General features: G+C 43.2%; 3 protein-coding genes across 3 annotated transcripts in view; 2 read left to right on the top strand and 1 right to left on the bottom strand.

Annotated features, from left to right (window-relative positions):
• Nucleotides 1-309: 309 nt before the first annotated feature.
• Nucleotides 310-3,419, bottom strand: LOC110533499 (interferon regulatory factor 2-binding protein 1). Its single transcript, XM_021617765.2, has 2 exons — nucleotides 1,333-3,419; nucleotides 310-1,232 (listed from the first exon to the last, which is right to left on the bottom strand). Exon 1 carries the CDS (start codon nucleotides 3,127-3,129, stop codon nucleotides 1,348-1,350), a length of 1,782 nt encoding a protein of 593 aa, XP_021473440.1. The 5' UTR covers nucleotides 3,130-3,419; the 3' UTR covers nucleotides 310-1,232; nucleotides 1,333-1,347.
• Nucleotides 3,420-4,445: 1,026 nt separating this feature from the next.
• On the top strand, nucleotides 4,446-11,754 carry LOC118966717 (cation channel sperm-associated protein subunit gamma-like). Its single transcript, XM_036989896.1, has 7 exons — nucleotides 4,446-4,761; nucleotides 5,187-5,446; nucleotides 5,548-5,601; nucleotides 5,689-5,836; nucleotides 5,994-6,117; nucleotides 6,973-7,128; nucleotides 11,584-11,754. The coding sequence occupies exons 2-6, from the start codon at nucleotides 5,189-5,191 to the stop codon at nucleotides 6,992-6,994; spliced, it is 606 nt and encodes a 201-aa protein (XP_036845791.1). The 5' UTR covers nucleotides 4,446-4,761; nucleotides 5,187-5,188; the 3' UTR covers nucleotides 6,995-7,128; nucleotides 11,584-11,754.
• Nucleotides 6,994-13,517, top strand: part of LOC110533498 (cation channel sperm-associated protein subunit gamma) — a 35,571-nt gene continuing 29,047 nt past the window's right edge. Inside the window, exons 1-2 of the mRNA XM_021617763.2 lie at nucleotides 6,994-7,128; nucleotides 11,584-11,755. Of these exons, the coding sequence (XP_021473438.2) occupies nucleotides 6,994-7,128; nucleotides 11,584-11,755 (307 nt within the window). The remainder of the gene's footprint in view (nucleotides 7,129-11,583; nucleotides 11,756-13,517) is intronic.

Below are 13,517 nucleotides of genomic sequence, written 5' to 3'. Positions count from 1 at the left end.
GCTTCAACAAAGTACTGAGTTGGGGGACTGAATACGTATTTAAATGCGATTTTAAATTTTTTGCTAAAACTTCTAAAAAACAGTTTTTGCTTTGTCATTATGAGGTATTGAGGGAAACAAACTAGTTCATCCATTTTAGAATAAGACTGTAACTTAACATTTGGAAAAAGTCAAATGGTCTGAATACTTTCCGAATGCGCTGTAAATACAGAACCATTTTCAGCAATAAATGTAAACAAAGCGTATCATTACAAGTTGGTAGAACTGCAATTGCACCACCAAAAAGGGAGCAAGAAAAAAAACAAGTGCAATGAATATTCTGTAATTTATTATAGAGTTGACCCCATTCGATCACATTTGAGTACGTGGGCTAACCATTGAAGCATGTGTTGCTAATTATCTAACCGTACATATATTTGGGAGGATTTCAGGAAAAGTCAAGACAGACAAACAACCAGCTTACTTTTGTGGTAGATGAAACAGAGTGACTGATGCCAGAGGTTATCAGCGTGTACAGCATACATAGATACAATACAATAAAATTACAGCGCACAAAGCAGTCTTTGGTCTTACCACTATAAACTCATACATATAAATGTGTATTGTATCAAAAGTAGAAATTACATAGTCGTTGAAAGTAAATTCACATTTTTGACATGTAATAAAGGAGCATACATAGAGACATTGTATGTGTTAATAAAATGTTGAAACCATGGCTTTTTTAAGGACCTACTGGTTTTGCCATTTATTTTTTCACAATTATATTTTTCCTGTCCAAATAATTGCATGATTCTGGCTACCCATGTACTTTCAATATCAGTATCATTCACTTGTATGACAGTATGCAACTAAATATTTTTTTTAATATAATATATAGAAACATCTGAAATGCTGAGAGATTGTCATATTGAAGAGCAGACCTGTGCTTTTAATCCTGGGCTTTTAAAACAAGGCCTCTTGAATAGCCTCTGCTGCTGTGTTGGACATGAAGAATAATGTGTGCCAGATTTTCTCTTGTTTATACTGTTACTACTAACCCCTGCAGATGAGCCCAGCCCAGAAAAGACTTGTGGCCCCCCTCTTGGAGCGATGGTTCTGGTGCCCTCCTAACTTGTTTAGAAGGTTGTTCTGTTGCCTCCTGGCTTGCGTGGTGATTCAGTTGTGAGGCACATGTGACGAACCTTCCGGGTGAGATAGATCAGGGAAGTGCTTTTAAAGTGTTGTTTGACCCACTGTGGAGAAAGAGGACAATTACAATCTTTATTAGCAACAGAATCACTACTCAAATAGATCTATGGAAAAATATAAAGAGTGATGTCATCAGCCTCTCACCTCAATAAGACATGGTCAGGGGTCGTTCTCCTTCTTTACCGTCACGTCTCCGTCTCCGGCAAGGATGGTGGAGATCTCTCCCTGCATGAAGGCCCAGGGCACGGTGGATCCAGCCAGAGGGCAGCGCTCGCCGCTGGGGCAGTACACCTCTCCTCCGGGGCCCTGGCTGCGAATGGAGCCGCGCGTGCATGGGAAGCAGAACTTGTGGTGCGGGACAGATGGACACTGGACAAAATGAGTGTCCTCCAGGCGCTCTCGGCAAAGGGTGCAGCAGAGCAGGGCGCTTGGGGTGCCGCTTCCAGACTCCCCAACGCTGGTGGTGCTTGGCCCCCCTTGGCCCATAACTGCCTGGGAGACTGCAGCAGAGGCTGAAGAGGGACTGCCACTGGTTGGGCGACCAGATGCGGAGGAGTGGGCCGAGGACATGCCGGGGCCATCTCGGGACATCTGGTTGGAGCTCAGGCTGTCGGCCACTCCCATGAGCGCTGAGATGGGTGAGGGCTGGCTGTGGGAGCGGGGCGGGCCGTCCTGGGGGTTGGGCATGCCTGAGCCCAGGGGCTCCATGCCTGGATAGGCACCTCGAGGCCAGGGATCCCTGGCTGGGTGATCCCCCATGGGCCTTCCTTCACTCTCTCCGTTTTCTGAGCCAGGGGATGCTTTGCGTCGCCGTGCAGCACCCTTTGGAGGTGCAGAGCGAACGGCAGGCACCATTGGCATGCCGCCATCTGCATACAACTGTGGAAGAACATCGGGCATCGGTGGCTCCTTAAATGAACGCACGCCATCGCTCAGGAGCTCAGTGAGTGCACGCCAGTCCCCAGCGCTCTGCCGCCTCTCGTATTCCACGTAGCGCAGCCCAGAGTTCACTGCTTTGCCTGCGTCTTTGTTAGAGTCACGGAACATCTGCCTGACCAGCTCCGTGATGCCAGAGAACACTATTCCAGAGCCGCTGGGGTACTCCACAAACACCTTCAGCTCAAATTCTGGCCCGGCCCCGGCTTCGAAAGCGAGGATGCGCCCCACCAAGTTGTGGTCTTTCCTGAAGCGCACGCTGAAGGGGGCACAGCCACAGAGGGTCACCAGGACTTCTCGTACCACTTTGGGCCGGTTGGGCCAGCCCTCTGCCCGGCTCCTGGCACTCTCCGCTAGCTCAGCCATGACCTCCCCATTCCTCCAGCCTGCTTCCAGACCCACCAGAGCAGAGGCGCCAGCTCCCAGCGACATGGCTGACACTACCTGACGCCTACTAACATCACCCATTATAGGGCCAGAGGAGCCAGCAATCTGTTGCCCCCCAGCCCTGGTGCCTAAAACGGGAGCCAACAAGCCGTGAGGGGGCCCCACTAACCCCTGGGCTATCAAAGCATGAGGTATGGTCCCATGTAGAGCAGGTATGGCCCCAGCCATAGCCCGTCTGGTGTTGGGGCTCTGCCTGCTCCCTTCTGACATACTCACATCCTCAGCTCTGTGCAGACCATTGGGGAGACGGGGGGAAACTCCATACTCTCCCCTAACCCTGTCTAAACGCTCTGCGTGCTGCCTCCCTCCTTCCATTGGCCCACCTGAGCTGGGTTTTCCTTGCTGAGGGCCTGGGGACCTTCCGTCCAAAACACCGTGGCTGCTCTTCAACTGCCTGGCCGTCTCAATTAGAAGCTCGATTCTGTCTGCCCCGTCGTAGTTAACGCATCCCCGGCAAACAGCTTCGCTGAATTCCCAGAGCATGGCCCAGGGCATCTTGGGCAGATCGCAGAGATAGCACCATTGCCGCCTAGAGGATGTCTGTGAGGCAGACGACATGTTGTTTACAGGCCCTCGCACAAACTTTCTTGAGCGGCCAACGCGTTTCAGTCTTTACTTTTCGCGGATTCTTCAATATTCAGTCACGTCGAACAACATGCCCCGATTTTGTTGTAAAATTTCAAACTGTCCGAACAGCTCTTGTCGATTGCCGCTTTTAAAAGTTAGCTACGTTTTCTTTCTCGGGCTGCCCGTGTCGTTATGTCTGGGGGGGAAGTAAAATGAGTTTAAGACACCGGATACACCTACTGCATTGCTGTTGAATTCTGGGAGTTGTAGTTGAAGTCGGAACTGCTCCCAGAGAAAGCTAGCCAGCTCACACTCATTGAACAATGAAAAATTAGCTACTAACTAGGTACTTGAGTAATGCAATTTTCAGTCACCAATGCTTCTACGCATGATGGCAAAAAGATAAACGATGGGACTAGTTTATATTTACTGAAATCGATAATATCTAGAATTTCCGAGATACAATTTAAAAATGTTGCGATACTAAGTCAACATTTTGAGATACAGACAGACCATATATATTTAAGCAATAAGGCACGAGGGGGTATGGTATATAGCCAATATACCACAGCTAAGGGCTGTTCTTAGGGCTGAGCATTTGTGTTTAGTGAGTCAGCCAAATCAGAGGCAGTAGGGATGAGCAGGGATGTTCTCTTGATAAGTATGTGAATTGGTCCATTTTCCTGCCCTCTTAAGCATTCAAAATGTAATGAGTACTTTTGGGTGTCAGGGAAATGTATGGAGTAAAAGTACATTATTTTCTTTAGGAATGTAGTGGAGCAAAAGTAAAAGTTGTCAAAAATGTAAATAGTAAAGTACAGATACTACTTAAATAGTACTTACAATTATTTTTACTTAAGTACTTCCTTTACACAAATCCTATTGTGTTGATTAATTCCAGTCAATAATTTTGGATTCATAAGGTTTAGGTAGCCTAATCTCCCGAAGTTTGAATATAATCAACATTTGATCACATTCACGTGTTCTCTTAACACATATAAATAGTCGATAAATACATAGCTTATGGTCTATAAATACATGGCCTTACTGCTTCGTTTCCCCTGGTCAGAGGGGATAAGACTGCATAGGCTTCTCTAGGCTACCTACAGTTGTGGTTGTTATCAGTAGGCTACACTTAATCAGACTGAAGCACAGATTAATTGTGCATGAGTTGACAAATCATGAGGCAAAACAGACTAAACAACAGTACTTGGTCCCTCTTTTCAGCGCTTTTGTGTTTATTAAACCTAATCTAAAGTGTTGGGGCAAATACCAGTTCACCAATTGTTTGCCAGTGGCCCTTTTGTGCTGTTCCCTGCAATGATAGATCTATATAAATCTCCACCTAATGCTACAAAGGAAGAAACATATCCTGTTTGTTCTATCTCAAAATGTCGAGATGCTATCTCGATTTTTTTAGATAGTATCTCAACATCTTTACATACGTATCTCAAATGGAGATAGTACATTTTATAAATTGGTGTTTATAAAATATATTTTATAAATTGGTGGCTGGATTGGGCTTCCTTCCATACACGACAGTGCTGTTTTAATGTGCTTATCTGATTTGCTTGGTGAGGCCATGGCATGAGGGAATGTCCGTTGTCCCCAATTGAGTGAAAAGTAGGCTCTTTCTTTGTCTATTCATAACTGTTAAGCTAGCTACAGGTGTAAACTATATACTCAGATGTTGAAACAAATTCGCGAATTAGCTAAGTATTTTGATTGAATTTGACTTTTGTCAAAAGTTTTGGTGACGTTCATATCTAACGTTACTCAATGCGAGCTAGCTAACCAATGCATAGTTAGCTAACGTTATCTAGCTAACGTTACAGTACACAATAATGTTAAATTGGTGAAATAAATTACTTTTGCAGTAAGTAGCTAGCCAGCTACTTTTACGCTCATACTTTTATTATCTTATATAACTAACCACCTGTGTAGATATTTGTAGTCAACTCTTTGTTAGCTAAAGGTTAACTTGCTAGCAAAGTTGAATTTAATTTCACACAAATATCAACATTGTTTTTTGGTTTTGTCCATTTTAGAAATGTGGACCATCCAGGTCTCCCTCATTCTGAGCTTTCTGTGTGGAAGAGGATTAGGAGGAGCAGCTAGAGGAGAGTGTGAATGGGGTGTCAGTCTTTGTGAAATCGGTGACCCCCTCAACCGCATTTCAACCTGTAACTTTGAAAGTCCTCTGACCACCCTGTCAGGAGGCATAGAGATGCAGCAGTTCAGCACCAAGGTTCAGGACATTATAAAGACTCTGACTGACCAGCCAGTCAACACCCAGGAGAGTACCACTGTGAGTTTCCAACCCAGTCGAAGTACAGTGGTTGAGATGTATACCTTGTAACTAGAGGAAGATTCTTCACTGGTTAACTGTGCACAGTTTCTGTTCTGCAGAGTTATCTTGGCTTCCCTTACTACCTACGCATAGACCTACTGTGTGGTTCAAAGGTAACATAACACCTCTTACATCCTTTAATATGACTTATTTTGAATGCAAACACATTGACTAGAAGAAGAATCTACATCTACATACAGGAGTCTTCTAAGCGTGCCATTCGGGAGGCCCTTCTCACAGGGTTGACCCCCAATGTAGTCCTGACCTTCCAGGAACCCGTCCACCCCATCCGCCTCAAATCGCAGAGACTGCAGATCATCCTTACCACAGCCCCCCTGCTGGACAGTGGTGTGTGCGCATGTGTGTCAGTTTTGTCTTGCATGTTGATTTGAACTAGGCCAAGTTTTTATGAGCTACATGTGTGGTCTGTTTGTAGAGTGGAATTCACTCATGTTCATTTGTGCTCCCGGTCAGGAACGTCAAGTGTGTGTGTTTCCCCCTGCAGTGCCCTGTGACAGCGACCTGTGCCAGCTGGGTTGGTATGCTCCCATGCCCATCCTTAATGGGTCGGTAGTATACAGGGTTCAAGTGGTGTCAAATGGCCAGGGTCAACTGGTGCCTGAGAGAAGGTCAGTGACAACTGTTTGTGTATTTAAATGTGCATGCATGCATAGGCCTATACCACACAGTGCCTGCCTAGCGTTGGTCATGTACTTGCTTCACTTTACAGGATGTCAAATCACCACACTTAAAAGTTTACTATTGAATTCTCATCTAGAAAATATTTTTTGGGGTATGTCTATTAAGCAATAAGGCACGAGGGAGTGTGGTATATGGCCAATATACCACGGCTAAGGGTTTTTCTTATGCACAACGCATCGCGGAGTCCCTGGACACAGCCCGTAGCCGTGTATATTTTGGCCATATACCACAAACCCCCGAGGTGCCTTATTGCTATTATAAACTGGTTACCAACGTAATTAGAGCAGTAAAAATAAAAGTTTTGTCATACCTGTGGTATACGGTCTGATATACCATGGCTGTCAGCCAATCAGCATTCAGGGCCAGAACCAAGATCATGACTCTCTCTCTACATGACTGCTGAACTGCATGCTGTGTCTGTGTTTGTGTGAGCAGCTTTGCAGTGAATGTTAATGGCTATGTGCGCACCACTGACAGAGGGGAGACGGAGATCTCCTTTGGTACGGAGGTGAGGGACAGACAGATCCACAAAGAGGGAGAGGAGGAAGGAGAGAGAAAATTAAGCTAATAGACATTCTGTAGATGTGTGGGTGGTTTTGTGCGAAAATGTTTTGCACTAGGTGTCTTCTGAAGGAAGGATTTTTAAAGACATGTAAACAAAAATGTATTGAAGTTGATTATCCACGAGTAATTGTTAAAGTATAGATTATTTATGATTTATGATATTTCAAATGTATATACAGTGCTCTGCTCTTTCTATCTCTCTGTTCGTATGTCTATAGATGCCAGCACTGGAGGACATGATGGTTTTGGGCAGTCCCTCTCGCCCTCTGTGGGCGGTGGTGCAGAGTTCTCCCGTCCTCATCCTCCCTGGTATTCCTGGCTTCAAGGCTGTTCTGATGACCGCCACAGAGTTCCAGCACACCTCCCCCATCGAGGTAAAACCAGACACATAGTATAAAGATACAGGCTCATTGACTGTTTGTGTGAGTGTGTAGTACTGTGTACCCAGCAGACCTGGGTTCAAATAGCATTTGAAAAAAGGTCAATCTATTTTGTCAGGGAGTCACGCTGAGACCAAGGTCTATTTTGCAGATTAGCCCTGTAATTACAAAAATGAAAGTCAATACAATACATTATGCAAAACAGAGATACATTCATGGAAGGCAAACACATTCTTCGTCAAAAATCAGCTGCCTGAATTGCTATAGAGGCACCATATCATCCAATTTTGGAGAGTTTTGGAGATTATTCCACAAGGTGAATTTTTTTTCTCCTAAAACTTGATTTACACAACTCTTGTCGACTGAATTATCTGCTTTCTACTATTAAGCAAGAGGCATGACCTATTTCTATAGAAGAAGCCAATTTTTATTCTAAGCTTCTTTACTTACTCCTCAATATGCTTTTTAAAAGACAATTTATTGTCTTTCAAGATGCCCAGACATTTGTTATCTGGGACACGATAATGTGGACTTACTTATGCTTAAGTCATTGGCGTCATCTCTATCCGTTCTAGAAAACAACATATACTTAGTTTTAGTTTTACCCACTTTCAAAACTATTTTAAGGTCAAATGTTTTCTGTAAAACAATGAAGTTCAGATAGAGCCTGGTTAACAGAAAGGGCAATAGAATTCACAACAATATCGTCCGCATACAAGTGACAGTTACAATTTTTTTACAGACAAACCAATATTGTTTATATAGATAGTAAAAAGTACATCACCTAAAATCAACCCCTGTGGGACACCTTTTGTAATATCAAGGAAACCTGACTTAACACCATCAGAAAATACACATTGTGTCCTGTCAAGTCAGGTCGTTTTTAAACCAATTACATGCAGCCTCATCCAGACCAATTTTGGACAACCTTTTTAATGAATAATGAGTGGTCAACAGTGTGAAAGGACTTTTACAGGTCAATGAAAAGGGCAGCACAATGTTGCCTTTTGTCCATACATTTAACTATATCATTTATAACCAATGAAGCAGTAGAGATAGTGCTGCCTGAAGCCAGATTGAGGAACTCTTAAAATACATTTTGTAGATAGGAATGATCTTAGCTGAGAGTTGATCAGAGTTTCTAATATTTTGCTAGGCAAGAAAGTTTAGAGAGAGGGTGGTAATTATTTCGTTCCGATGGGTCACCATCTTTGTGGAGAAGGAGCACATGGGTCGCCTTCCAAATGCTTGGGATAAAACCAGATATGAACGCCAGACAAAAAAATGGTTAATAATTCAGCAATCAAGGGGCTGGAAACCTGCAGTAAAAACAGGTCAAGCATATCAACCCCAGTAGGTTATGTAACATCAATCTTAAGCAAGGCAGTTAGCACATCACAGGTAGTAAGTAACTTGTTGAAATGAAAACACAGATTCACTAGTAGTTGAGGAGTTTTCAGCTAGAGGCTGGGAACAAACTGACTGATCAGGGCCCTGTATCCCGATAGTGATGGAACCTAGGTATACAAGTGTTTTAACTATGCATCTTTCCTACAACGGCTGAAGATGTAACGTACATTTCCCAAAACACCCCGCAGATACGTTGTTGAGGCATGTCGATACTGATAGTATCAAAAGAAAGACAATGCTGCTCTCGGATCAGCTTTCTCCATTAAAATCTTAACTTAACATTATAATTATTCTACGATACTGACAATGGATCAGCTCCTAGAAAGATATTATCACCTATGGCTGCAAATATTGATACGGCTTATTATAATGCTTACCCTATAACAGGTTACCAACTTTGTTAAAGCAAGGCCCCTGAACTCTCATGTATTTTCTGCACTATGCAATGATATGGGCAGCGACCGTGTAATGCTTTTACAACATATAGAAGTGCGCTGGTTATCAAGGGGCAAAGTATTGACACATTTTTTTAAATTGAGAGACGAGCTTAAAGTTTTCTTTACTGACCACCATTTTCACTTTCCTGACCGCTTGCATGATGACGAGTTTCTCACACCACTGGCCTATCTGGGTGATGTTTTTTCTCGCCTGAATTATCTGAATCTAGGATTACAGGGACTCTCCGCAACTATATTCAATGTGCGGGACAAAATTGAGGCTATGATTAAGAAGTTGGAGCTCTTCTCTGTCTGCATTAACAAGGACAACACACAGGTCTTTCCATCATTGTATGATTTTTTGTGTGCAAATGAACTCAAGCTAATGGACAATGTCAAATGTGATATATCACCTGAGTGAGTTGGGTGCGCAATTACGCAGGTACTTTCCCGAAACGGATGACACTAACAACTGGATTCGTTATCCCTTTCATGCTCTGCCTCCAGTCCACTTACCGATATCTGAACAAGAGAGCCTCATTGAAACTGCAACAAGGGGTTCTGTGAAAATTTAATTTAATCAGAAGCCAACGACAGATTTCTGGATTGGGCTGCCCTCGGAGTATCCTGCCTTGGCAAGTTGTGCTGTTAAGACACTGATGCCCTTTGCAACCACGTACCTATGTGAGAGTGGATTATCGGCCCTCGCTAGCATGAAAACTAAATACAGGCACAGACTGTGTGTGGGAAATGATTTAAGATTGAGACTCTCTCTAATACAACCCAACAATGCAATGTGCATCCTTTCAAGCACACCCTTCTCATTAACCTGTGGTGAGTTATTCACAATTTTCGATGAACAAATGAGGTTTTATATGTAAGATTGTTAAATAAAGAGCAAAATTATTGATTATTATTATATTATTATTTGTGCACTGGTCCTATAAGAGCTCTTTGTCACTTCCCACGAGCCGGGTTGTGACAAAAACTCACACTCATTCTTATGTTTAATAAATGTATCGTATAGTGTGTGGCAGGCTCACAATGTTGGCAAAAAACAACATTTGAGAGTGCGCTGACTCTGGTGCTAGAGGGGGTACGCAGCTGGAGGTTGAATATTTAAAGGGGTACGGGACTATAAAAAGTTTGGAAACCACTGCCGTATAATAATGCACTAAATCAAGATTTGGGAACATCATTATGTACATGTTAGGCTACACTTCATGAAATATATTGAGACAAATTACAGACAGTAGTGTACAAGTAGAAAAATAGAACTCAATTCATTGAACATAGGCCTATAGCCTACTGTAGACAATTTATATTTGAATGCAGTCATCTGTTTTAATTTGAAGCATATTTTTTTATACGTCGCTTTTTGTATGAATTGCAAAGACATTGGCAACTTTGTAATGATGCCTGAGTCTGACAGAACTTGCTTAGGCAGGGAAGGGGAGGAATTTGCACACTTCAGCAAATACATTTTTTTTCACAAATGTATAAGAATAACCAGCAGAGTCAGAAATAGAGCTTAACAAGTAGTTGGATTTCACTTTCTTAATCAAGATAGTACAACTGTTTCTGAGTTGTTTGAAAGATTGCCAATCAGAGACAGTCAGTTTTCCTAGCTTTGGCCAAGGCTTGGTTCCTCTTGTGAATAAGCTCTGAAATATCAAATGAATACCAAGAGTTTGATTTGTTCTTAACTCTATATTGTTTTAAAGGTGCATGTTTATCTGCTAGGCATCAGCCTGGGCAACTCCAGTCCTCGGGGGCCTGATTGGTGTCACACTTTTGTTCCAGTCCCAGTCAACACACCTGACTCCAATAATCAACTAATCATGATCTTCAGTTTACAATGCAATTAGTTTAAATCAGCTGTGTTTGCTAGGAGGGGCAAAGTGGGGGAAAGTGTGACACCAATCAGGCCCCCGAGGACTGGAGTTGCCCAGGCCTGTCAGACCTCAGACAGCGAGGGGAATAAAAATAGAGGAGAAATGTTCAATGGCTAACTGAGTCAGGAATACGTGAAACTCTGGATAACTCGCATTGGGATAATTCATGTAAAATTTTAATAGCCGATTAAGTATAGAGGTTCGGCCACTGTTGCGACTCGATAGGTTTGGGAGATCCCTCGATGACCAACGGGAAGTGGGACATGGTGGACCCAAGCCAATCAGTAGAATACCCAGAGGCTGAGGGACTGTAGTCCTCCACAAGTAAACAGTTGTTGCATTGGAAATTGGGCTGGTCCACGTTGTCCAAGAACAGAGCAAAATAGATGCAACTCCTACAACGTAAGAAACGTTTACCTTTGATATTTTTGTTTCATATACTCCCAATAATAAACCATACAAAAAGATGAAAATGTTTGAAAGCTTTAGTTGTGCTTGATTGCTCTTGCATGGTGCAATGGAACTAATGGAATAGTCCCTAAAGTGCAAACTCTGCCCATCTGTCACACCAAGCAGGCTCAAGCAAACGTTTCATTTTAGTAAATTTCAATTCCAATTTTCCTGAATGCTTCTCCATAAGAAAAACATTGTAATTTCAGTTTACTACCTGAATTTACATGGAATTGACCCCCGCGGTTTACACTTAGGTGGGCATCGAGAGCTGTTGGGCAGGCTCCCTGAACTGCCCCCAGGTGGAGTTCTCCTCCATGATCTTGGAGGCAATCTCCACAGAGAGCTCCCTGTTCATCCGCCAGAACCAGCTGCTGCACCGCTTCGTGGGCAACTTCTCTCTGCTGCCTCTAAGAGCCCCGCCCTCAGGTACCAGCACACCGTCAGACACCGCTGGCTCCCATTCACCCTGCTTACACACTGGAACATGAAATCGGGAATCTCTGTCCCCTGTGTCCACAGAATAAATCAAATCAAAGTTTACTTGTCACGTGCGCCGAATACAACAGGTGAAATGCTTACTTACAGGCTCTAACCAATAGTGCAAAAAAGGTATTAGGTGAACAATAGGTAGGTAAAGAAATAAAAGAACAGTAAAAAGACAGGCTATATACAGTAGCGAGGCTATAAAAGTAGCGACGCTACATACAGACACTGGTTGGTCAGGCTGATTGAGGTAGTACAGTGGGGCAAAAAAGTATTTAGTCAGCCACCAATTGTGCATGTTCTCCCACTTAAAAAGATGAGAGAGGCCTGTAATCTAACAAAATTGTATAGTCACAGGCATTTTGTAGCCATGTATGCATACTGTATTGTGCTAAAGCCAACTAACAGATACAGTATGTTTACAAGCTAGTTTCTGTGCCTTGTAAAATGTGATACCTCAGACTGAGAATGAAGAGGCCAATGTTTTGACAGAAGGAACCAATTGAGGTGGGAGAAACTAGTTCAGAGGAACAAACATGTGGCACAGACTTAAGGTACTGGCCATAGAGTACCTCTGCGTTAGCATCAAGTGTTCATAGTACTCATTCATTGTAGGAGCGTGTGTGTCAAAACCTCCAATTAGGTCATGTCCATTAAAGGGGCGGCAATATTTTGCAGTGTGGATAGTTTATACAGTGGGGCAAAAAATTATTTAGTCAGCCACCAATTGTGCAAGTTCTCCCCTTTAAAAAGATGAGAGAGGCCTGTAATTTTCATCATAGGTACACTTCAACTATGACAGACAAAATGAGAAAAATTTCCAGAAAATCACATTGTAGGATTTCTAATGAATTTATTTGCAAATTAAGGTGGAAAATAAGTATTTGGTCACCTACAAACAAGCAAGATTTCTGGCTCTCACAGACCTGTAACTTCTTCTTTAAGAGCCTCCTCTGTCCTCCACTCGTTACCTGTATTAATGTCACCTGTTTGAACTTGTTATCAGTATAAAAGACACCTGTCCACAACCTCAAACAGTCACACTCCAAACTCCACTATGGCCAAGACCAAAGAGCTGTCAAAGGACACCAGAAACAAAATTGTAGACCTGCACCAGGCTGGGAAGACTGAATCTGCAATAGGTAAGCAGCTTGGTTTGAAGAAATCAACTGTGGGAGCAATTATTAGGAAATGGAAGACATACAAGACCACTGATAATCTCCCTCGATCTGGGGCTCCACGCAAGATCTCACCCCGTGGGGTCAAAATGATCACAAGAACGGTGAGCAAAAATCCCAGAACCACACCGGGGGACCTAGTGAATGACCTGCAGAGAGCTGGGACCAAAGTAACAAAGCCTACCATCAGTAACACACTACGTCGCCAGGGACTCAAATCCTGCAGTGCCAGACGTGTCCCCCTGCTAAAGCCAGTACATGTCCAGGCCCGTCTGAAGTTTGCTAGAGAGCATTTGGATGATCCAGAAGAAGATTGGGAGAATGTCATATGGTCAGATGAAACCAAAATATAACTTTTTGGTAACTCGTTGTGTTTGGAGGACAAAGAATGCTGAATTGCATCCCAAGAACACCATACCTACTGTGAAGCATGGGGGTGGAAACATCATGCTTTGGGGTTGTTTTTCTGCAAAAGGACCAGGACGACTGATCCGTGTAAAGGAAAGAATGAATGGGGCCATGTATTG

The sequence above is a fragment of the Oncorhynchus mykiss genome, chromosome 10 (assembly GCF_013265735.2).
Source record: "Oncorhynchus mykiss isolate Arlee chromosome 10, USDA_OmykA_1.1, whole genome shotgun sequence".
Lineage (NCBI taxonomy): Eukaryota > Metazoa > Chordata > Actinopteri > Salmoniformes > Salmonidae > Oncorhynchus > Oncorhynchus mykiss.
Note: the sequence above shows the minus strand (reverse complement) of the source record. Positions and strands in the feature narration are given on the sequence as shown.

Bases quoted from the DNA above. Each gene is read 5' to 3' on its own strand.
- LOC118966717 (XM_036989896.1), top strand. From the start codon at position 5,189: ATGTGGACCATCCAGGTCTCCCTCATTCTGAGCTTTCTGTGTGGAAGA. The intron at 5,837-5,993 runs GTGTGTGCGCAT...TTCCCCCTGCAG, and splicing joins AGCCCCCCTGCTGGACAGTG to TGCCCTGTGACAGCGACCTG. The intron at 6,118-6,972 runs GTCAGTGACAAC...GTATGTCTATAG, and splicing joins CAACTGGTGCCTGAGAGAAG to ATGCCAGCACTGGAGGACAT.
- LOC110533499 (XM_021617765.2), bottom strand. From the start codon at position 3,129: ATGTCGTCTGCCTCACAGACATCCTCTAGGCGGCAATGGTGCTATCTC.